Here is a 26,168-nt window from a genome sequence, read left to right on the forward strand (position 1 = left end):
AGATATACAGTTGAGATGCTACTGAGTCTACAGATAGTTTGTTGAACATCTGTAGATGGACTACAGACACTTTCTTGTTGAAAGTCAACAGACATACAGTTGGCATGTTACTGATAAGGGGCGGCAGGTAGCATAGCAGGAAGCCTAAGAGCGTTGGGCCAGTAACTGAAAGGTCGCTGGTTCGAATCCCCTTTCCCTTTGATAGTCTGTAGAGCATCTACAGATGGACTATCCAAATAAAGTGCTACGCCTGTGAACTGCAAGGGTGATAGATAGTCCTGATACTCTGAGGCACCATTTAAGTGTTGGATATTAAAGAATGCATTGTGATTGTTGTATTTACAATCCTCTCACCGCCATGTTCATTTTGCATTGATAGCCTTCCCTAACACTTAGTTGCTGCACCCATGTGACATAGTGGCGGAAGACTGACAACCTAGCATAAAAACTGGTGACACATTGAAGACTGCATTGCAATTGCATTCAGGATAGGCCTACTGTTGCTATCACATTCATTATACATTGTGAATATTCTAAAACACGTATAGTGGTTTTATGTACCAACGTGCGATATGTGAGACTGATATGTGCCACACATACAGTGCGTATTGAAAATGGCATTGGGATTGTATTCAGACTTCCAGATTGATGCCCTGTGAATCTACTTAAACAATTATGCCGTTCGGTCTGTTTTTATATGACATACTAACGCAAGAATGTTATGTACTCTAACATAGGAAATATAAATGTTGCCTCCTACAGAAAAGAAGCACAATGTGATCATCTCTGGAGCCTTCTGGAGTCCGGTACTTTTTTTCAGGGCCAAACTGATCCTAAATCATTACACCCTTGATACACACAGCGCCATGATCTTATTAACATGTCAGTGTGATGGTCGTACATATTGTCTGATGGTTGTGACGGTTTCTGTGTTTTCCCGTAGCGGAGAGCGAGCATGTGGTGTAGCTCCAGTGTGGTGGTCATGCTGCTCCTTTGTATAAAACGTTTCATGCTCGTTATACAGCATATGGTCATTATTGCGGTGTGTCGACCTTGTATGTCAGAAGGTAGCTAGGCTACACAGTATAAGGCTGTATTCCAATTGAACCCACATTCATATTCTTTACAGATGGTCTTTTTCCCATGGTCAAAATAAAATCGTACAATGGTATTGTAAAACAAATAAAAATGACTATTACTAAGTAGGTAGTCTCCCCTCTTAGGTAGATGCTTCCAGTGTTCAGAATAAGAAGTGTGTGTGTGTGTGTGTGTGTGTGTGTGTGTGTGTGTGTGTGTGTGTGTGTGTGTGTGTGTGTGTGTGTGTGTGTGTGTGTGTGTGTGAACAGACAGTAGTTAGTAAACGCAGAACGCTGTAGCCTATACTGTCTGTTTACTGTACAATGCGAGATGAACATGCTAGTACTACACACAATGTGCTACCAGAAAAACGTCCATCCGGAGAGAGGCCTTGCTCCACTCCTCTCTAGTCTGCTACTGCGTTCGGTAGCATGGCAGGCCGACAGCTCCTTGCTCCTCTGCTCCTCTCCCTCATCACAGCGCTGCATGGCCAGAGCAGATCAGAAGCCTTCATTGTATATTTTTCTCTGGGGTTGTTTTGATCTTCTTCAAGACAGAGAGCAGCTTTTTTTTCACACTCACTCACTCACTCACTCACTCACTCACTCACTCACTCACTCACTCACTCACTCACTCACTCACTCACTCACTCACACACACACACACACACACACACACACACACACACACACACACACACACACACACACACACACATATATATATATATATATATATATATATATATATATATATATATATGAATTGTCTTTGAACAATGCACTGTTTGAACAGGGTAATGCGGCAAGCTGCAACTCAGCTGGAAAGGATGAATCCACTGTTGTCACCTGATGTTATCAGTGCTGGGATTTCATTAAAAAGGGGGGACGGTGTTGGGGATTGGGGGATGCGCTGTTGTTGGACAGACAGACCGACAGGCAGGCAGGTCCCAAACTTCAAACAGAGTCAGAAGGAGGAGAGGTGTAGCACCCAGACAGCCTTCAGTGCAGGGGAGGAGTGACACTGAGAGGAGCACAAAGCGAACGAGTAGAGCACCTGCCTGGCTGTCTGGGCGTACCTGTGTGCTGTTAAATCATTAATTAGGGTGTGGGCTGTGCACTCGGCACTCAACACCTCCCTTTCTATCACCGTGCCAGGGATATCCTCACTAGTATCCTCACTAGAACGCTCTGTGATTGGCTGTGCATGTCTGTGTTTAAGTAAAAAAAACTGAGCATTGTAAATGTTACTCAAGATAATGCCTAAAACCTCTGTGTGTGTGTGTGTGTGTGTGTGTGTGTGTGTGTGTGTGTGTGTGTGTGTGTGTGTGTGTGTGTGTGTGTGTGTGTGTGTGTGTGTGTGTGTGTGTGTGTGTGTGTGTGTGTGTGTGTGTGTGTGTGTGTGTGCATATGTACCTCATATTTGACCTCGCCGGCACTACAGCATGTCGTCACTGGCATCTCTTTCTCCTCCCTCCCCCCTCCCTCTCTCTCCCTCCCCCACTTCTCTTTGCGCTCTCTCTTGTGCTTTCTCTCTCTCCAGAAGGCAGCGGCTGTGAACTCTGACTCTCTGACTCTGGCAGTGAGAGTCACCAGCCGCTGATTTGCTCTCCTCATCTCCTTCTCCTCTCCTCCTCTCCCTGTCTTTCTCTCTCCTACTCCAGAAGCTTGGAGCAGCGTGCTCTGCATGCCCCCATCTCTCTCACCCTCCTCCCCCTCCCCCGGCAGGCAGCAGTGTTGGCACGGCTTGAAGCGGGGTGTCGGGTTGGGTGCCGGGGGTGTGGGTGGCACGGGGCGGTTGGAGCGGGTAGAGCGGAAGGCGGTGTGGTGCCTGTGCCTCCTCTCCTGGCTGCTGTGCAGCGAGCGTGCCCTCTGTCACTCACGCAGAGACGCCCTGTCCAACTGTCACTTCCTGACAGCCTGATAATCAATCTCTTTATTAACTGCTCTGCTGCAGACCGGCCCGGCCGCGCAGTGGGGAGGAGGAGGAGGAGGAGGGAGAAGGAGACCCATACTGCTGCCTCTGCTTCACAATAACACATGGGCCTGGACATGGGTTGGGTTGGTGTGGGTTTTGCTCGGGCTGCGGTTGAGGGTGGGTGGTTGGTAGTCACTGCGGGACGACAGCGGGTCTACGCAGGGTTCCGTCCCCAACGCTGAAAGAATCACACCGGTGTGCTGGAGGGCCTGGTCGTCACGACGATAATTTATGAGGAGGAAACAGCATCTCTAATGCTGTCCTCCAGCCAGCTCACTACGCGTCAGATCTCTCTCTCTCTCTCTCTCTCTCTAAACACAACATGGCAGCAAGAAGCATCTGTGTGTTTGTTCCCCTACTTACTCATGAGTTCCCCTCTATCACATAGAACTCAAAGAAACACAAAGGAATAGATAAATAAATAAGAATAAGACGAGATGGAAAGACAGTGCTGTAGGAGATGAAATATGCATCCTGTGGTCCTCCCTACTGTACTCTACTGTACTCAGTGTCTTTGACTGTTTGTCATTTCCAGGAGGACTTTCTGATGGAGACACAGAAGAGTCTACTGAGAGAGATCAGTGAGCTCTGCACGGGGAACGCTGCACGTCACCGCATCGCCACGGAAACAGAGCTGCCGTGGCCCGACTCCTCTGAGACCCGCTGACAACCCCACAACATGACTGAAACGGATACACACACATGCTCGCAGATGCACACTTTCTCTCTCTCACTCTCTCTCATGCACACACACACACAGACGTCCTGTTCTAATGTCCATCCCAAACAGTTGACTAGCAGATCTATTCGAATAATAATTCTATGGAAAATAATGATAACCATAAAACTCATAATCTGGGTAACATAGCCGGAGCTCTGCTCCCTAATGAAACTTGGGGGATATGTCCCAAATAGCACCCCTATTCCTTATGTAGTGCACTACTTTTGACCCTGACCAATGGGGCTTTGGTCAAAAGTAGTGCACTATGTAGGGAATAGGGTGACATTTTGGATGTAGCCCCAGCCGCCCTGCTGTTCCCAGGGTAATGCTCCTGCCTAGGCTCACACACTTTCCATGAAGCAACATTGCAAGCCCACTCAAAACGTGAATCACCTAGAAATGAAGAGAGCTGTTCTCTCTGTTCTCCGCCTCGTTCTCCTCTTCCTACCCCCGTCTCCCTCGTTTAATGTCCCCGGAGTGTGATGCGGACTAAAGCTCTGTTGATACGGAAAGGTGTGTGTCATGACTAATGTTCAGGGGAGCACTCTTGTGTCTGGTTGTTACTTATGTTCCACAGCATCATCTGCATGACATCCACAACTGAACTTGACTCTGCTAACTTACATTCACACATGGACAGCCTCAGGTATGTCACACAGTTTTAGCGACAACAGTTTACCTTTTGTTTTTATTGCGCTGTCTTGCTTCTTTTATGAGTTTTCACATAATCAGTTTGTACCCTGGTATTTTTAGGATTCATGTTAAGGAACTTGATGTAGTTCTAAACAGATATTAACATTTGAATCATTGGTTTGGAGCTTCTGGTAAAACTATTTTAGTTGGACTGAGGGAACAAGGGATCAAAATGCTTCACATCAACAGGGAACAGTACTATTTTAATGTTGTATTATATGACTTAATTTCTCTATCTAGGATTTTATATACGTATGATGATGTCATCTCGTTGTTGCTGTGTATTTGTCACACTTACAAAAAGTGTATATTTGTCACACGGATAAAATAAATAGTCTCTGCAGTAAAAAAGGAATGACAGAATTGCAGCTAAGGAAGGCATTACTTGATTTTGACATAAGCGTCATGAAAATGAGAGCGTGGGCAAAATGCTTCTCTGCATAACCACTCTGTTAATGTATAGGCTAATACATAGTACTTACGGTACTTACTGGACACCATTTCCACTTTGAATCATACAGGGATTGAAGTTTGTAGTGATTCTGATGGATTTGTGCTTTTTGTGGCTATAACAGTTACACAACTTTGTGCACTTTTTGTTAAATAACAAATAAATACCTATACAAAAACCCACTTTCCCCTCTGTTCTCGCTCATGTCTATGCCTGCGTCCCAAATGGCCCCTTGAGGCCCTGGTCAAAAGTAGTGCACTACATAGGGAATAAGGTGCCGTTTGGGACGTAACCTATTTCTCTCCTCTCCTCTAAATCCATGTTTATTCAAGATCTGCTGATTGACAGATGAGGGTAGACAGGCGTATTTAACAGGGGATGATCTCTCCCTCTTCGTCCTTGGGTGTGAATTGGGTTTCACACTGCCTGGATAACCACCCAAACACCCCTGCCCGGTCAGTCCCTTCCTCTGGTGGCCTCTCACACCCCCTCCTTCCTTTCAGCTCAGGCAGGGGTGTGTCTGTGACTGTGTGTTTGTGTAGAGAGGGGGTGATGTGGTAGAGTTAGAAGCAGATTGACAGAGCAGCATGGAGCACCCCTGCCCCCCTTGGTGCCCTGTGCCCAAACCCCCACACTCCACCTGATGTTTTAACAAAGGCCTCCATCTCTACCATCGGCAGCACCCACCACAACCATGGCTCCCTCCCAACCCCCAAGCCCCAGCCAGCCCCTACCTGAGCCAGGTCAGCCGTAGCCAGGTCCAACCCTAGCTCCAAGCCTCTAGCCAGGCCCCATCCCAGCGGTGCCTCCACCATCCTGGAATCAACTAGGTATGAAACCTGATGGCAGCGAGACGAGGAGAGACAGAAGCAGATGTACTGACAGTGGGAGTAGGGCTGGGTCCTCTACGGCTGCTGCACATGAGTGAAACACCTACACCCTTTATCACATTTGGGAAAAGCAGTGAGAAACAGCACAAGGTCAGCACTATTAGCACTTCATTCAACCTATTTGTTTTGTTTAATCACACACATATGAAAACTGAGAAAAAAAAAGATGAACTACTTGTGTATTTGAGCTTAGAAGTGCTGAACAAATTTTTTACGAAAGCAACTTTTAGTTTGTGATTAAACATTGTTACCGTAACAGATGCTGGACACATGTTAATGACCCACTTAATATCCACTTTTAGACATATCAAAGTAGTAAAGTTGCAGCGCAGGGGAAATCTGCAGCACCGATGTGGAGAATAGGTCAGAGGGAGTTTGATCATTTCTCCTACACTGACAATTATGGGTAAGCAATTAGACAGGACAGTAGCATACATTACTAATGAGCAATACTCTAACGAAGACCACCTCAACTCTCCCATCCATCACGGAGAAATAGCCCTGACTTTCCAATAGCAATGAGAGCAACCCACAGAAACACACACACAGAGCTCAACAGAGCCTGCTGTTGCAATGTGGCTCTTGGAGGTGTTCCCCTAGTTTGATGAATTTCCGTCCCTGCTGTAAATGTGGCTGCTTCTCCTTCTCTCCTCTTTCCCCCTGTCAACACAATCCCTCTGTCGATCTGTTGTGAGGCCGGGGCGCGGTGGGGGCCGTTCCGCCCCTTGCGGCGTCCTCTAGGCGCTCACTGGGCCCCCTCTTTCTCCGCCCCGCCTGAACGTACCCCCTCCCTCTGTCAGCGCCTGTCATCTACTTCCGAAAGCTGGCATGGCCCAGCCGGAAGAGGAAGAGTGATTGTCCCATCCCTCCACCACTTTCCCTCTCTTTTTCCTCCTCCTCCTCCAAATAATTTCCTTGGTACTTATCAGTGGCATATTAATGAATCTGCCTTGCCATTACAATAGGCAGAAACTAACTTCAGAGGGAGAAAGGAGGAAGCTCTCACTCTGGGCTTGCTATGCTGTCCTCACACAGTAATGAGAGAGAGCAGCTTCTTGGCTTTGTCAGAGGAGGATGTTTGGAGCAGAAGAGCAGTGCCTCTGCTGTGTGTGTGTGTGTTGATCATGTAAGGTGAGAGTTTTCACACTTGGGATCTAAAAGTAAGCTACTGAGGATATTTCAAAGTCAAGCATGTTTTCACAGGGAAGGGTGTGTGTGTGTGTAGGAAATGCTGGAAATGTTCAGGTGCCACTTATTTAGAGGGTGGCTCATTTGTACTCATCTAAAGGACAAACCACTCAAAATAACTCGAGACGGATACAAATACAAAGCTGAGAATAAGAACAATTAAGTAATATAGTTGTGCTTTTGTATTATTTAGCAATTAGATTGTCTTTGCAGATGTCCCCATAAAGCAAAACAAAACAATATTGTCTGTAAGCTTGAAGCTGTCCTCTAGAAATATAATGTTGACAAATTATAAAGGTAGGTGACGTCTCTCACAGACTTCGCTTGCCTAGTAACCCCTTTAATCAATGAAAGCATTTTCCAGACCTCCCGACAGTGAGTGGAGCAGACAATAAATATTGGCAGAAAAGAAAAATGTGTCATCCTCCCGACTCGAGGGGCACATAATGATATTCACAAGGAGACCACCCGCAGAGACGGAAGGCAAACTGTTCCTAAGCAACAAAACACATTTTCTTTCTGAACGCCAATGAGGCAAGGTTTTCTGGGGGAAAATTTCCTCACCAAGTTAAGGCCTCGGCTCATGGTGTGTGTGTGTGAAAGAGACATCCCTCCATGGCTTAAGCAGCTTTAAGGAACAGTGACCAGCATCACACAGTGGATTCTGTCCACCTGCAGCTCAGCATATTGACCCTGTGATATAGTAAGCTATAACTGCTTAAATTGCGTAATGTGCTGAATTTCTTTATGGTAAAGATGAATTTATCCATTTATGATTAAATAAATATCTAAATAAATAAATATATATATAAACAAAATATACAATGTCTGGTGTATAATTGTTGTTATTGGTAAAGCCAGAAAACTACATTATCAAAATTAACCCATAGCTGGGGCAAGGCTGCCATCTAGTGTTATAATGCTGCCATTCAAAAGCAGTAGAGACTGACCCCTTTTGGATGATATTGGACATGACACCAGTTTCTACTATGAAGAATGCATCTCTATAGTCTTTTGTGGCTTCCTCTTCTCTCCTCGTCTCCTCTCCAGCAATTGCATGGATCAGAAAAGCTGAAAAGCAATATGCAATGTGGAGGTGGATGTCAACCACTATTTTCACCTGTGAAGGTAGGGACCGTCGGTGTCAGCTCAGATGACGAAAGGGAGACTAGAAAAGGGTAATGTAGCCTAACTGTCAAGAATCTGTATTAATTTCCCCCCGAATAAAACAATTTCAACAACAAAGACAAGTACATCTTATTTAGTTTAAGGGGAGTAAAAGTAAAAGTCCAAGCAAACTGCATATTTTTACCTCAGATCTGTGGTTTGATTTACGCCTACATATCAGAAAGGAAAATATAAAAACACAGCTTGAAATTGTGTTGTTGTGGCTCGCGCTACAATGTTCTCAAACAAAGTGATTTCCCAGTGTGGTGATTAAGCATGTACAATGAAATAATTTGGTGTTCCAGTACAGCTAATTATGTACACTTAGAGCTGCGAGTGGAAACATGAGAGAGTGACACAATTAGCTGCCATTTTTAACATTTATCCTTTGAAATCACAAGCCAAATCAAAGTCATTATGACCCGACTGGGTCTACTTTTTAGTTACCAAGCGCACCCAAGTTCATTACGCAAATTAACATGTTAATTAGCTGTTGGCTTCAGTCAGGCTTTCATCCAGTTCTCAGGGCTTTTAAGTAATGGTCTGCAGAAAACAACACAAACAAAGCTGTGTGTTAATAAAACAGGGCAGGGAATGACATAATTTACTAATCTAGTTTATCAAAGTCACAGCATGAAATGGGGGGCCACTTAAAATGTTATGGCTGAAATATGTTTGCAACCAAACTCAAGAAAAGTTTTTATTTTGATTATATTTATTTTACATTGACAGTATATTGTAGTTGTTTTATATTATTTTGGCAATAACGTGATTACAACGCAACTGTGAAAGATGCAATGAAGCCATGACGTTCAACTCATAACATTTCAACATAGTGAGTTTACATCAAAAGTAATATTTAGACACTTTACACGTGTGAACTGAAATATTACTTTTGATGTAAACTCACTAAGTTGAAATGTTATGAGTTGAACGTCATGGCTTCATTGCATCTTTCACAGTTGTGTTGTAATCACGTTATTGCCAAAATAATATAAAACAACTACAATATACTGTCAATGTATAAGAATCCCCCCTAAATATAATCAAAATAAAAACTCTTCTTGTGAGAACAGGCTTTTACTAAATCACTTTTAAATATGATGTGAGTACAATTCTGAAATGTAGATGGTACTGATATGAGGTTATAAATCTTGAAGACAAGTCCCATTTCACTCCACTTGGGGGTTGTTCTTGAAGAGATATTCTGCCTGAAATACAAAACACAGAATAAGACATTTGAATATGTTTTACAAAATCGCTGTCGGATTAAAACCTTGTAACTATTTTTGAAAACCTCAACTATTTTTGCCAATTTTCATTTTTCTTAAACATGTATTCTTCCATATCAAGCTATATAGCATAGCTTGATATGGAAGAAATGGCCATATTTCAATACATCACTTTGATTTGAGGATGTCTTGGAAACTTTTTACATATTTTGTATGAGGATTTGTTCAACAAATAATGCTGTGTATGTGGTTGTTTTTCGCTACTAAACGTAGTTTAATGCACTACCTAGTTTAATGCACTAACTGTAATTCACTATGGATAAGACTGTCTGCTAAATTACTGAAATATATATATTTTTTTATCTATAATGTGGTCTCACCAGGAAATCAACAGGGTCCTGAGGCCTGGTTTTGCAGCACTCGATCAGGCCCTGGGTGAGAGTGGGCATGACGTTCTTCATCAGATAGTTTCTCAGGGGAACAGACTGGACCTCCAGGAGATCATGCTCCTGCTTCTTCACCTCCTCCAGACACTTACTCTGGAACACATACAGAAACATTCAAGTGCAACGCCACCACTTCTCAACCAAATTGTTACTATCGCCGACACAATACCAGTGTCAACATATGTGAAAACGGCTTATTTCTACGTTTTGTAGAAAAAAATATGAAGCTAAAAAGTGCTACCCGGTGACATCATCAAAAGTTGCAACATTTTAAAAACAGTGATTTTCAAACACTATGAGATTCATGGTGATATGGGGAGCAAGAAAATACCCTCCCTTGGACAGAAACGTGTTGCAGGTTTTAAAAATCACAGTTGATTTGATGTCATAGAGAAGCATTTTTTTAAAACCTTTCTTTTTAACCACAGATCATAGAAACACGCTGTTTTCACAAATGTAGACACTGGTTTGGTGCTGGAGATGATGAATATGAGCTTGAAAAGTGGCAGAATTGTCCATTAACATACAGTATGAGGACTGCTACTAAAAACATCACAGCGGCTGTATTGAATAAACAAAATATGGCAATTATGCGAGATGTTCACATAGGTGTTGAATTTTTTTTTGTACCTAGCCCTCAATCACTTCCTTCAAGAAAGCTACAGGTAAGAGGAAGAGAGTGGGTAAGTTCTAATCTCCCTTATACCCCGCCTCTTGAACTCACCCACTCCTCCCAGCGGGCTGCTCTCTGCTGGGCCTCCTCTGTCTCCCACCTCTCTGTGTCAGCCCTCTTCTGGGCCTCCGTTCTCAGCCGGTGGTCTGCGCTCCTCCTCTCCTCCTCCTCCAGCTCCTGGCTGGTGGGGCCGTAGTTCTTAGGCTTCCCCACTGACTTGATGATCCTCTCTGTCACCACCAGGTACTGCTGGTCGTCACTGCTGGTGATCTCTGACACCGAAATAACACAAATGACTAGTTTAGATACACTGAGTAGGTAGTAGTCAGTAAAATCACACTGTACTGTACCTGAATTCATAGATGAATAGTAGAATGTAACTAAATAGAAAAGTACTTTATAGCCCCAAAAGAAATGGACAATATGGAGATCTACTTATGACATAGTGGTATGCGTGGTACTAGTACAAGTGGTATGCCAGTGGTTCATTTCTATGGGTTAGTTCCCTCAGTATTTACCAATGTGCTCCGGGTGAATATCTAGCTCTTCAAAGTAGTTGAGGACGGTTTCGTCCTCCACGTTGCTCTCCCGGAACCTGGCAAGGCGGCGCAGGAACTGCTCCTGGGAATAGGACGTTCCCTCCACCAGGCTCTCCGGGAGGTTCAGGACACGGTTCTTCAGGAATGCATCGGAGGTGTCCAGGGAGAACACAAACTCTAGAACCGAGAGAGTACACAACATAAGAAAGCTACTATAATCTCCAGTGGGGAGACACAATCTCTAACGCAATATTTTGGTTCTGGGTTTCCGAGATGAGAAAAGCACTGAAAATATACTGTTCTGAAAGATCTGAAAAGACAGGGTCAGCTCTGTAACTACTATGAAATAATGATGACCACTGTGTCTGGGACTACTTGGCTTGGTATTCACGTTCACCGTGTAATGAACAAAAAGGCAAACATATGTGTTTTCCAGCTTGGACAGACCTGGAATTATCTTCTTGTTGAATGGAGGGATCTTTGACCTCATATCCTCTGGCTCATCATCATCAGCTAAACAAAAAATACAGATTTTGGTAAGTGAGCTGAAACTATAAATATGTGTCCCAAATATCACCCTATTCCCTATATAGTGCACTACTTTTGACTAGGGAATAGGGAATACGTTTCTTGGTCAAAAGTAGTGCACTATATAGGGAATAAGGTGCCATTGGGCCGCCGCCATTGTAACATACTTCCAGTAGTGAGGATACAGCTCTGTCTCACCATAGAACAGGTCCTTGGCCTGTTCATATGTCTTGGGAAAGCTGTCCAGGACAAAACCCTGGTTCCTGCACTGCTTTGACTTCAGCTTGTCTCTCATGATCCTGATCACATACTGGTCATCCAGTCGACCTTGGAGAATAGAACAGGATAGAACAGACAGAGAAAACATGTATTGCACTGACTATATCATCTTGTTTTAGAAAAGGAATATGGCTAAAACAACAAATTGCATCATTCTGTACCTCCATTTTGATCCATGTTCTCCTTCAAAGTCTCCAGGAGTTCTGATGAGGTGGCAGAATCCTCTGCCTCAGTCTCTCCGTCCTCCATCCTAATGATAGACTCCTGGAATGATGGATCTCATTTAAAAGGCATACATTGGTATGGTGCACCTGGATCGTTAGGCTGCCTTCCAAATGGCACCTTTATAGTGCACTATTTTTGACCAGAGGCCTATGGGCTCTGGCCCAAAGTAGTACACATCATAGGGAACAGAGTACCATTTGGGACATAGCCCTGGTTTGTTAGTCTTTGTCTGCTGGATGGAAACTGACCAGGTGTGCAAGGGTCTCAGTGATGGTTTCCTTGAGTCTGATGTGGTGCAGTTTGTAGTGTTTACAGATCCTCTCTGCTACTGTGCTCTTTCCCACTGCTGGAGGGCCCATGATACACACTCGGATGGGCTAAGGAAAAGACCACATTTACTATACACAGAGTAATTTACAGTACACACCACATAACTTATTCAGTCAAATGCAATGGGTTTTTACATTAAATAATTTCAGCAACCCACACTCGGAATTTAGTTTGATCTAGTTGAAATCTACACACCGTCATGCAACAATATAGACCCGTTCAATACAAGAGTGCCTTTGTTCAATCTTAAATGATAGTATGGGCTGCTAGCCTGCTACAGCTGCTGTCTAACTTACCAGCAGGCCCCTGGTTTGCTTGTATTCCTCCACAACACGGTCAATGTTGTCTATGAGACCAGACTCACACACCCAGTGGATGTTGAAGTTCTCTTTCAGGTAGACAGCCTCAATCCGAAGGTTGACAAAAAGAGCATCGATGTCCATTTGCTGAGGAAAAAAAAAAGAAAAAAGACCAGATTTAATGATTTGCTTCTTGAATAATTATAATGATAAACAGTAGACCATGGTAATAAAACTGCCATCTAAACCTTGTATTTACCTTATATTCTATGTGAAGCATATTGTAACGTCTGAATCAAATGTATTATGAATAAAGTTTGATTTGATCTTTGTACGTACTCTCAAATCCCGAGTGAGAAAAGCATCCTCTTTTGGCACTCTCTTGGTCTTTCCTGGCCCCACCACATCGGCTATTGTCTGGTGATGAAAAAATAAGAATTCAAATAATCCTTAAAGCACTTTTTTGGGATGATTGAACCTATAGTCGAATTCCCAATGATCAAACATATTTGCTTTAACTACCTTTACAATGTCATCGATAGTGGTCTTGGAATCATCCACAGCGACTAAGTAATGTGGTTTTGGCTTGTGGTCAATTACATTCTGGATCACTCTTCAGGAGAGAAAAAAAGTGTCTGATTAATAGATACTGTGCCTAGTGAAAGTCTACACACCCCTTGCACAGTCTTCACATTCTGCTGCCTTAGAATTACATCTGATTTTTCCCCCTTCAGTCTACACAACCTACTCCACATTTTCCAAGTGAAAGAAAGTTATTGAACAGAAGAAAGTTAGTGCAACATATGTCCATTGTTTTTGTCAAAATTGCTCAAGCTCTGTAAATTTTGTTGAGAATAATTGACGGACAGCAATATTCAAACCTTGTCTCTGATTTGCAACCCAGGAACACTCAACACCTCTAGGAAAGCGATTCTGGTGTGTCTTTGGCATGAAAATGTATGTAATTGTCTCGTGGAAAAATAAAACTCTATCCCAGGGATATGTTTTCAGAAGGCCAAAGCGGGTTTTCCTTTAACTTTTTACCTGGGCTTTGTTCCTTTCACATATATTTTAAACCTGACCAACTCTCCAATCCCTGCCGATAACAAGCATACTCATAACATGATGCTGCGACCACAATACTTGAAAATACAGAGGGTTTCACTCTGTGTTGTGTTTCTATTGGATTTGACCCAAACCTGTAGTTTTTCATTCAGGCCAAAAAGTGAATGTCTTTGCCTTGTTGTCTTGCAGTATTACTTAACTGCCTTGCTGCTGTTAAGAATGGATGATTTGGAATGGATTTTTTTTGGAAGACAGGTTTCCTTCTTTTCAGTAATGTGGAGTGAATGCAATGTTGTTGATCCCTTTCTATTTTCAAGTATTGTCATGGCAGCATTAGGGCTGTGGTGGTCATGAAATTTTGTCAGCCGGTGATTGTCATGCAAATAACTGCGGATCTCACGGTAATTGATCGTTAATTAACATAAACACATTTAGTGTCTCCTGGCTTCCACGCATTGCATAAAAGCCACTGATGCAGACCTTTGGAACATCTACATTTAAAGAAATCTGATAAATCAATTTATAGCCTATACCATCACAATAAATCCATTATTTATTTTAGACAGGTCTAAAGAAACATGATATGAAGAAAATGTTGTCTATTTCAGAAGAACAGAATAGCATACTCTGAGTTGTCCTTATGTTAGGTCCTGATCTGGCTATTTATTTATTTATTTCACTTTTATTTAACCAGGTAGGCAAGTTGAGAACAAGTTCTCATTTACAACTGCGACCTGGCCAAGATAAAGCAAAGCAGTTCGACACATACAACAACACAGAGTTACACATGGAGTAAAACAAACATAGTCAATAATACAGTAGAAAAATAAGTCTATATACAATGTGAGCAAATGAGGTAAGGGAGGTAAAGGCAATAAATAGGCCATGGTGGCAAAGTAAATACAATATAGCAAGTAAAACACTGGAATGGTAGATTTGCAGTGGATGAATGTGCAAAGTAGAAATACTGGGGTGCAAAGGAGCAAAATAAATAAATAAATAAATACAGTAGGGGAAGAGGTAGTTATTTGGGCTAATTATAGATGGGCTATGTACAGGTGCAGTAATCTGTGAGCTGCTCTGACAGATGGTGCTTAAAGCTAGCAGAATTGCTCAGAAATCCGTGGCATTATTTGCTTGTATGAAGAATACAATTCATCATAGCTGAATAAAATAGAAAGGATATTTTCTCCAAACAATTTGAGGGAGTGCCCACATGCGGCTATTCTGTGTTGAGCGGTTAACAAAGAAACAGGTCCTCCAATATGATTAATTTAGAGTTATTTATGCAACTGTAGTTCTGATACAAACTTTGGGCTATATGTTCTGAATTTTAATACATTCTAAGGCTGCATTATGAGACTCTAATGATGATTTGAAAAAAGTTGCATGAAAGGCATGAGCTCTGCTTTGTTTTTTTGCATCGGCTGCACACACCTCCTCAAGTCTATCATTTACAATTTGACAAGGACTTGATAATGCCTTAAATGTCCCGGTGGCATCCTCTTTGTGTGGCCGTAATGCCCCCTAAAAAAATCGATGCCCTTTGCGGCCAGTGGACATTGTGCCCTTTGGCTGAATATAATAATTATAATTCCCTTCTTCCGTCTGCGTGCTCCGAAGCATCTCTCACTCACATGGCTCTCTCAGTTATCTCAATTCTTATTAGCCAATGCCCGTCACATCATTGGGTCTTTCTCACAGGCTACAAGTGAAGACAAACACATCGGGGACGTAACTGCACGTCCTTATTGAATTCCGAGGCACATATTGAAGATGTTGGAAGAACTGTCTACATTTACTTTTAGTCAGCCAACAAGATGAGTAGGCTTAACAAACAGCAAAAGCACTAGCCTATGTCAATCTGCTATCCCCCATAATACAAAAGTTGACCTATTCTATTCTGTGAGAGAAATAAATATTCCAAACATAGTCTGGGACAGTTGTGGGATTTGATAGATCCCAAAATATACAACCACTAGCTTCAAAAAAAACGTTTAAAAGCTTAGTTTAAAATGCTGACAAACTATTAGGCTATTTCTTCACATTATAAGCGCAGCAATGCGACACAGCAGTAGGCTATAAGCGCAAACGTTCCAAAATGCAATCAATTAGCGGGAAAACATTTTCTCAAACGTGATCGCAAATGCGTTATGCATGTAATGCTTTTATTATAAGGTGCATTTGTATTGTGAAAATTATCTTCCCCAAACTTGAAACTCACGTGCTGCGTATGTATGCCAGTTAAGCTCTACACCCCTTGTAAAGTGGATTCATTTTCTTAATTTTGAAAGTTATTTGGCCACTTTAGTTGTGATACAAACCTTATCAAAATATATAGGTCTATGGGCTAGGCAACATGAGGTGTGTGACTATGATTTGAAAAAAGTCACAAAAAAAGGCATGCACTGCTTCCTGCCTTACTGCACACAAGCTGGGCATCATTCACAAGATATAGGCTAATATTGTCACCCATCAGACGATTCTCGATTTCATCTTGTCTTTACATATACTAAATAATATATGTGAGAATTTATTTTGATTTGGAATGGACCATTATCATGCATATCAAAACAGGAGCAATGGAAAAAAATACATGTCATCTATGCACTTAAATAGTGAATGGAGGACGCTTTTCCCATGGTTCCTTTTCATGCCAGCCAGGTAGACTATACTCCTGTTGTAAAGAGAAGCAATGTGCTTAATATTATGAAAGTTGAGAAATAAATATAGTAGGCTTAACCTATAGAAAGCTGATGGCCATCAAAACTCTGCATAGCCTATAGAAATGTTGCCCAACATGAGCTTATGGGCTCTCATGAAGTGTTTGATTCAATTTTCAATTATATTTTCATTGATGTCAAAGTGATTTGAGGGCCAATAGAGTGTTGAGTACCAGGCAGTTAGAAAGTTCGGTAGGTTACTAATGACCATCCGCAGCATCAGAGCTTGGAGAAGCGTTATGACTCGTGACCGCCGGTGTGGCGGTAATACGGTCACCATAACAGCCCTAGGCAGCATCATGTTACAGGTATGCTTGTCACCGGCAGGGACTGGGGGTTTGTTAGGATCAAAACAAATATAAAAGGAGCGAAGCCCAGGTAAAAAGTTTGCAGAAAACCCGCCTCAGTCTTCTGAAAACCCTGCGACATTTTCACACATTTTAATGCCAAAGACACACCAGAATGCCTTTCCAAGAGGTGTTGAGTGCTCCTGAATGGTCCAGTCTCCATCCTGACTTAAATCTGCTTAAAAAATCAGAGACAAGGTTTGAATATTGCTGTCCATCAATGATTCCCAACCAAGTTTACTGAGCTTGAGTAATTTTGACAAAAACAATGGATATACTGTATGTTGCCCTAAGAGCTGTGCAAGGTTGGTAGAATCTTTAAAAAAAAAATGTTTTACAGCTGTAATGACTGCCAAAGGTGCTTCCGCCAAGTATTTCTTAGTAATTTGGGAAAAGTTATCATTTTTCTTTCACTTTGAAAATGTGGAGGTTGTATTAATCAATTTATTTTATTAAACTAGGCAAGTCAGTTAAGAACAAATTCTTATTTACAATAACGGCCTACCCCGGCCAAACTCGGACGACACTGGGCCAATTGTGCGCCACCCTATGGGACTCCCAATCACGGCCGGATGTAATACAGCCTGGAATCGAACCAGGGACTGTAGTGACGCCTCTTGCACTGAGATGCAGTGTCTTAGACCGTATAAATCAATAGGGGGAGACATTAATTTAATCCCTTTTGAGATTTAATTTTATTAAAGCAGAAAAATGTGAAGACCATGCAAGGGGTGTGTAGGCTTTCACTAGCGACTGTACATGACAGAGATTTTGCTTTATAAAGACAGGCCTATTTCATGTTTTGAAGGAAAATAAGAATAGAACTCACCCTGCAAGGTCATTGATGTGAATAGTAGGAATGACATTGGTGCCTTCTCCAAAGATAGGGACTTTGGGCAAGTCTCCCAACCAAGATGTCTAATGAAAAAGGAACCACACAAGACAACTTACATTCAATGATCCCTTGTACAAATATACATGGAGTACACCAAATATGAGGAACACCCTCCCCCCTTTTGCCCTCAGAACAGCCTCAATTCATCAGGGCATGGATGACTCTACATGGTGTGGAAAGCATTCCACAGGGATGCTGGCCCATGTTGACTCCAATGCTTCCCACAGTTGTGTCAAGTTGGCTGGGTGTCCTTTGGGTGGTGGGCCAATCTTTATACACCCCAGGAAACTGTTGAGTGTGAAAAACCCAGCAGCGTTGCAGTTCTTGACATAAACCAGTGTACCGGGCACCTTCTACCATACCCCGTTCAAAGGCACGTAAATCTTTTGTCTTGCCCATTCACCCACTGAAGGGCACACATACACAATCCATGTCTCAAGTGTCTCAATGCTTAAAAATATTTTTTTTAACCTGTCTCCTCATCTTCATCTACACTGATTGAGGTGGATTTAACAAGTGACATCAATAAGAGATCATAGCTTTCACCTGGTCAGTCTATGTCATGGAAAGAGCAGGTGTTGTTAATGTTTTGTACACTCAGTGTAGGTAACAATAATCAATGTTATGATCTACCTTGAAGAAGAAGTGGAAGACTTGCTCTCCCATTCCATACTGAACTCCTGAGGCAACTACGTATGTGGAGAGCAATGAACTTTTCTATAGCGAAAGAAAAACATTGTAATGAGCAGGTTGAATAATGTTATGTATTGGCACTGAACAGTAATGCCTACACAATTTTAATAACACAATAAACTGACAAAGAATATGCAGATTAACCGTTTTGCCCATTTTGACCACAAGTTTTTCAACGTTGATATGCTCTTTGAAGTTGGGATGGGCTCTTCTTCTCCTGTAGTCTTCCTCAGTGAATGGAATCTCAGGGTCATCCTGAAAATGTAACAGCAAACAACATACATTCAAAAAAACTTCCAGTGAACAAGTCTGGGTTGAAACAGTTAAAGCTATTGATTACAAGTGATTACTCTATCATACAATACTTTGTAAACACACGTGGATCATTTTAGATATTGTAGAGAGTTCGGGGGTGGCTCTAACCGGGACTTGAACACAGGTCCAGCGACTGTCAACCCAACACCATAGCCATTACGCTAAGAGATCCGAAACCTCTTGACAAGGTCGCTAGGTGTTGGCTAGCCTGGGTACCAGTCTCTTTAGCTAACATTCAACTCCTTGCCACTCCTCATTGCCAAAGAGACTGGCCTTTCAGCAATCTCAACATTCAATATGCAGCCAGATTTACGGCGCAGTTGCTGATTGGTAGTTGGAAACAACATTAATATTTTCCATGACAACGTTCTGGAACATGCATGGAACAGTGCGCACAAATTCGGCGCAATATAAAATACACATTTTACGTACAACAAACAATACCGTTACGACCTGCTGCAGTAATTCCCTTTGTGAGAAGGCAGTGCTAATGCAAGATCATGTTGTTCAAAGTGGCTAGAGAGGACTCCGTAATGAGAGAGAGAAATATATTATCCTACAAGATTCAATCGAGTAAGGTTTTCTTCAGTTGCATCCCATAAATGTGAGGAAAGAAATGCAAAACAGCCACCTTTCGTCATTCCTCGCACACATGCTGATCATAATGACTTGCTTAAATGTTGACAATTTGCTAAGCTAATTTCAGATACATTATTTGTCCCTCCTCTCTTATTAAGAAATGGAGTCCAGAAAGGTTACTTTAGGAAACATTCTGAATAGACTTAGAGTGAATTAGCGAACTCACACACACATACACACCCTAAAAGGACCCACCAATCAAAGCCAACAGCGCACCTCAAACATACACATCACATTTGTCCTTTCCTAAAAACATATTCAAAACCTAGGCTCACCTTCAAATCTTGGCTGTAGTCCATCAGAAAGTAGGCCTAGGCTACATTATAGCATAATGCTAAAATAATATTGCCTATCAAATGAATTGATAAGGAAAGTTTGAAGGGGGAGACAGACAACTATAGTATTACCAGAGACGTTGGTTATGTAATTATTATCCACGTATGTGACTTACTCCAGAGTAAGATTAGCACGGGATTCATTTTTCCAAACTGCCCCATGTAATTCTTCATTTTTTCATTCATTTGAGTCTGACGGAAGCCTGGAGGTTTTTATTCTAGGCGTGAAGACATTTCAACATTGTGTCTCGACGATAAAAGGCTACAATGATCACTCGTGCTTGGCTGCCAAACGTATAGGTGTCCCCATAGGTCAAATATTAAAATTGAGGAAATGTGATAGTAATTATTTTAGTGATCCACGTTAGACGTCCCTCCTAATGAAAAGGCCCCCCATCCTACTGATGTGAGCTGATGGACCGTGCACTTGCACTTGATATGCGTGTATGGATGAGAAAGTAAACTTGCCATTCCCAAAAATCAGCTCACTGGGGAATGGGGATTCCCTGCTTTGCGATCTGCTGCCTACGTCAACAGCCCAACAGCCAGGGTTTCATTAAATAGGCCTAGGCACAATACTTTTTTATTGCACATTTAATTAATGCGATGCTCAACTTCTATTCATTGGCACAAAGTGTGTGTCAGGGCTTGCATAGTTCAGGAGGGGGTGCCTAAATTCACTATAGTAGGATTAGGCTAGGCCTAATATATAGGCTAGCATACAAATGGTGGATTAATAGCCCAGCCTATGAATTAAGTTATATTTTACAAATCTCTGTCTTGCCTGTTCCCATCGTGTGCAAATCAAATGAAACTTCATTTGTCACATGCGCCGAATACAACAAGTGTAGACCTTACCGTGATATGCTTACTTACAAGCCCTTAACCGACAGTGCAGTTCAAGAAGATTTAAGAAAATATTTATCAAATACACTAAAGTAAAAAAAAAGTAACACAATAACGAGGCTATATACAGGGGGTACCGGTACCGAGTCAGTGTGCGGGGGTACATATTAGAGGTAATCTGTAGATGTAGGTAGGGGTGAAGTGACTATGCATAGATAATAAACAGCGAGTAGCAGCAGTATACAAAACAAACGGGGGGGGGGGGGGGGGGGGAGGTCAATGTAATAGTCCGGTGGCTATTTTATTAATTGTTCTGCAGTCTTATGGCTTGGGGGTAGAAGCTGTTAAAACCTGTTCACGGCCGGATAAAAAACGTACCCGATTTAAACTGGTTACTGCTCTTGCCCAGAAACGAGAATATGCATATTATTATTCGATTTGGATAGAAAACACTCTAAAGTTTCTAAAACTGTTTGAATGGTGTCTGTGAGTATAACATAACTCATATGGCAGTCAAAACCCGGAGACAAATCCTAACAGGAAGTGGAAATCTGATGTGTGGAATCCCTTTCAAGCCTTTGCCTATGAAACACACAGTGAGTTAGGATTCATTTAGCACTTCCTAAGGCTTCCACTAGATGTCAGTCTTTACAAAGTGGTTTGAGTCTTCTCCTGTAAAACCTGACCGAACGAGAAGCCTGGAAAGTTTGACATAAGGGAAAGGCGATTACAACTATGACGCGCGTGCATGTGGGTACTCTTTTGTTCCGAAACGTTTTGTAAGACAATGCAATCGTCCGCCTTCAATATTATTGAAGTTCTGATTGAAAAAGGTCCTAAAGATTTATGCTTATACAACGTTTGACATGTTTGAACGAACGTAAATAAAAAAAAAAGAATTGTACTTTCGTGGCGACATGTTCCGCGCGCTTCGTACATTTTGAGTAGCCTTCGGAACGCGCTAACAAGAAGGAGCTATTTGGACATAAATTATGAACTTCTTCGAAGAAAACAACATTTGTTGTGGGCCTGGGATTCCTGAAAGTGCCTTCTGATGAAGATAATCAAAGGTAAGGGAATATTTACAATAGTATATTTGATTTTAGATGACTCCAAGATGGCGCTAGTCTGCATCGCCTAGCCTATTTTTCTGAGCATAGTACCTTGTTTATTGCAAAGTGTGATTTCCCAGTAAAGTTATTTTGAAATCTGGCAATGCGGTTGCATTCACGAGATGTTAATCTATAATTCTTTGAATGACAATATTATATTTTACCAATATTTTCGAATAGTAATTTTGTAAATTGTAGCGCTGATTCACCGGCACTTTTGGAGGCAAAATATTTTCTGAACATCACCGCCATTGTAAAATGCTGTTTTTGGATATAAATATGAACTTGATAAAACAAAAAATGCATGTATTGTCTAACATAATGTCCTAGGAGTGTCATCTGATGAAGATTGTCAAAGGTTAGTGCATAATTTTAGCTGGTTTTCTGCTTTTGGTGACGCCTGTCTTTGCATTGAAAATAGCTGTGTGTAATGTTTTGTCAATGTACTGTCCTAACATAATCTAACTTTATGCTTTCGCCGTAAAGCCTTTTTGAAATCGGACAACGTGGTTCAATTAAGGAGATGTTTATCTTTCAAAGGGTGTAAAATAGTTGATTGTTTGAGAAATTTAAAATTATTCGATTTTTGCTGTTTTGAATTTCGCACCATGTATCTTGTCAAGCAATCCCGTTACTGGGATCCGAACGGGAAGGGGTGGCCCCAACAGGTTTTAACCTGTTGGGGGAAGGGGGCAGTATTGACACGGCCGGATAAAAAACGTACCCGATTTAATCTGGTTACTACTCCTGCCCAGTAACTAGAATATGCATATAATTATTGGCTTTGGATAGAAAACACCCTAAAGTTTCTAAAACTGTTTGAATGATGTCTGTGAGTATAACAGAACTCATATGGCATGCAAAAACCTGAGAGGATTCTATATGGGAAGTGGCCTGTCTGACAAGTTGTTGTTCATCTGGGCTCTTTTTATTGAAGACTGAGGATCTTTGCTCTAACGTGACACTTCCTACGGCTCCCATAGGCTCTCAGAGCCCGGGAAAAAGCTGAACGATATCGAGGCAGCCTCTGGCTGAAACACATTATCGCTTTTGGCAAGTGGCCGATCAGAGTACTATGGGCTTAGGCGCGTGCCCGAGTCGACCCCATGCTTTATTTTCTTTTGTCTGTTTACCTAAATGCAGATTCCCGGTCGGAATATTATCGCTTTTTTACGAGAAAAATGGCATAAAAATGGATTTTAAACAGCGGTTGACATGCTTCGAAGTACGGTAATGGAAAATGTAGAATTTTTTGGTCACGAAATGCGCCATGCTCGTAACCCTTATTTACCCTTTCGGATAGTGTCTTGAACGCACGAACAAAACGCCGCTATTTGGATATAACTATGGATTATTTGGGACCAAACCAACATTTGTTATTGAAGTAGAAGTCCTGGGAGTGCATTCTGACGAAGAACACCAAAGGTAATAACATTTTTCTTATAGTAAATCTGACTTTGGTCAGGGCTAAACTTGCTGGGTGTCTAAATAGCTAGCCCTGTGATGCCGGGCTATCTACTGAGAATATTGCAAAATGTGCTTTCACCGAAAAGCTATTTTAAAATCGGACATAGAGTGCATAGAGGAGTTCTGTATCTATAATTCTTAAAATAATTGTTATGCTTTTTGTGAACGTTTATCGTGAGTAATTTAGTAAATTCACCGGAAGTTTGCGGGGGGGTATGCTAGTTCTGAACGTCACATGCTAATGTAAAAAGCTGTTTTTTGATATAAATATGAACTTGATTGAACAAAACATGCATGTATTGTATAACATAATGTCCTAGGTGTGTCATCTGATGAAGATCATCAAAGGTTAGTGCTGCATTTAGCTGTCTTCTGGGTTTTTGTGACATTATATGCTAGCTTGAAAAATGGGTGTCTGATTATTTCTGGCTGGGTACTCTGCTGACATAATCTAATGTTTTGCTTTCGTTGTAAAGCCTTTTTGAAATCGGACAGTGTGGTTAGATTAACGAGAGTCTTGTCTTTAAAATGGTGTAAAATAGTCATATGTTTGAGAAATTGAAGTAATAGCATTTCTAAAGGTATTTGAATAACGCGCCACAGGATTCCACTGGCTGTTACGTAGGTGGGACGATTTCGTCCCGCCGGCCCTAGAGAAGTTAAGGAGCCTTTTGGTCCTAGACTTGGCGCTCCGGTACTGCTTGCTGTGTGGTAACAGAGAAAACAGTCCATGACTTGTGTGACTGGAGTCTCTGACAATTTATGGTCTTTCCTCTGACACCGCCTATTATATAGGTCCTGGATTACAGGAAGCTTGGCCCCAGTGGTGTACTGGGCTGTACGCACTACCCTCTGTAGCGCCTTACGGCCAGATGCCGAGCAGTTGCCATACCAGGCGGTGATGCAACCGGTCAGGATGCTCTCGATGGTGCAGCTGTAGAACTTTCAGTCTCCTGAGGGGGAAAAGTTTTATTGTGCCCTTTTCACGACTGTCTTGATGTGTTTGGACCATTATTGGTGATGTGGACACCAAGGAATTTGAAACTCTCGCTCCGCTCCACTACAGCCCCGTCAATGTTAATGTGGGTCTGTTCGGCCCCCCTTTTCCTGTAGTCCACGATCAGCTCCTTTGTCTTGCTCACATTGAGGGAAAGGTTGTTGTCCTGGCACCACACTGCCAGTTCTCTGACCTCCTCCCTATAGGCTGTCTCATCCTTGTCGGTGATCAGGCCTACCACTGTTGTGCCGTCAACAAACTTAATGATGGTGTTGGAGTCGTGTTTGGCCACGCAGTCGTGGGTGAACAGGAAGTACAGGAGGGGACTAAGTACACACCCCTGAGGGGCCCCAAGAGTTGAGGATCAGCGTGGCAGACGTGTTGTTGCCTACATCTCCGCTGGCATCTCCACTGGCCTCTCTTCCATCCTCTGTATTCCTCTTATAGCTCTTGAACCAGTAGCCTAGCCCAATGCAAGTCCCAAACGTAGCAATGTACAGTAGTTTGGTAAGTTATTTTGAGCAATATTTTATTGCGGAAAGAAGCACCTTGCTCTTGCTTGCTGGATATAAAATAGACTCAGTATTCACAATGAACTGCTGGGGAATCCTCTGCTCTCCCCACGTCCAGTGTTTATATTTACAATGAAATGCCCAATGTTAGAATGTTTCCATTCAAATTTATGAATTAAGTTAGAACGTTTTCCTATTAGTCAAATTTTCTGTGAGGGTTATCGAATCAGAATCAAATCCTCTGATTTCCTCAAGCTCATTAATGATAGAATGTTAACATTTGAAGATTGCCAAAAGGACAGTCTCTTTGGCAATGACAAGGAGTGGCAAGGAGTGGAATGTTAGCTAAAGAGACTGGTACTTAGGCTAGGTGTTGGCATAAGGTCGCTACAATAAAGCGGAAGTGAATCCTGGCCCACTCACCGCATCGACAGGCTTGCTGAGTGCCCAGGTCATTACAGTTGAAATGAGGATGAACATCTTTGGCTGACTGAACCTGGCCATCTCAGCATGAAGGGCTGGTGAAACAACAGTGAACTGTGAAGTAGGTATTGATTTCTAGGGTCATGCAATGCAGACATTTCAATTTAATCAATGGTGTGTTATGCAATGTGTTATAATTCCCAGACCAACACAGAGAGATAGTGTTGTAGTGGTGTGTGTGTGTTTGTATTAATAATCAGTCAATGAGAGACAAACAGTAGCCTACCTGAGATTGCCCAAGAGGCCTCGTCCATCTGGTCAGCATCCTCGGTGATGTTGTAAATTATGATATCACACTCCATCAGGCGCTCCAGGAGTTCTTCCCTTTTCAGTTGCTTAAATCATACAAACGCATAGCATAGGACTTGTTTAGGTAACACTTACCGTTCGTTTTCTTTGACGATAAGATGCAGAGCATGTGGAAATGCCATTCTGCTACACATATTAGGCTGTTACTCACAAAATATTCATCCAACACATAACTTGGTCTTCTTTCGTTTTTGTTTGCAACAGTCCCGACAATTTGAAAGGTTCCCTCTTTGACTTTTGGATGCTCATCTTTGGACAGCCTCTCTTCCCCTTCCTCCACCTCTGGCTCGTCAGTTTCCACCAGGGACGCCCCCACTACACAGGCAGACAAGAACTGCACACAGCATAGAGAGACATTTTAAGCAGGTATGGTTCTGGTCAACCCAGTCTAACCCATTGCTTTAGCTACTTTCTTTTATATAGCTACGCATACAACCGACACATATTTGTTTTGAAGGCATTGATTGGATAGCAACGGTCAGCACACCGCTAGGCTAACGTTAGCTGGCTAGCAATGGATGAGACCCACGGTTTAGTTCCGAGTCGTAGATACATTTTTATTTACACAATATGTCCGTTTCAGAAAGCCCAACCTTTGCGATACATTTCGAGGCATAGGAGTCAAAGTTGTTGATAAAAATACGCTTGGTGTGACGAATAATCTTCTCAACTTCTTCCTCAGCCATCCTGCGCTCAGATGTTGACTGGGCGTCTC

At 42.2% G+C, this 26,168-nt stretch overlaps 1 protein-coding gene across 2 annotated transcripts; it reads right to left on the reverse strand.

Annotated features, from left to right (window-relative positions):
* Positions 1–8,242: 8,242 nt before the first annotated feature.
* ak7b (adenylate kinase 7b) lies at positions 8,243–26,166 on the reverse strand. Of its 2 annotated transcripts, XR_006769802.2 has the most exons (19): positions 26,047–26,166; positions 25,605–25,787; positions 25,371–25,479; positions 25,085–25,179; positions 18,583–18,693; positions 18,379–18,462; positions 17,680–17,768; positions 13,238–13,328; positions 13,055–13,132; positions 12,713–12,862; positions 12,335–12,463; positions 12,023–12,125; positions 11,781–11,909; positions 11,502–11,567; positions 11,034–11,231; positions 10,567–10,787; positions 9,777–9,935; positions 9,278–9,375; positions 8,243–8,707 (listed from the first exon to the last, which is right to left on the reverse strand). XR_006769802.2 is itself a non-coding variant. In XM_045717706.2 (18 exons), the coding sequence occupies exons 1-18, from the start codon at positions 26,137–26,139 to the stop codon at positions 9,337–9,339; spliced, it is 2,127 nt and encodes a 708-aa protein (XP_045573662.1). In that variant the 5' UTR covers positions 26,140–26,166; the 3' UTR covers positions 9,145–9,336. The 2 variants fall into 2 exon arrangements, 1 of the variants encoding a protein (XP_045573662.1); XM_045717706.2 differs by lacking the exon at positions 8,243–8,707 and having other exon boundaries at positions 9,145–9,375.
* Between the last annotated feature and the right edge of the window lie 2 nt (positions 26,167–26,168).

This window comes from Salmo salar, chromosome 01 (genome assembly GCF_965601325.2).
Source record: "Salmo salar chromosome 01, fSalSal1, whole genome shotgun sequence".
In the NCBI taxonomy this organism is placed as follows: Eukaryota; Metazoa; Chordata; class Actinopteri; order Salmoniformes; family Salmonidae; genus Salmo; species Salmo salar.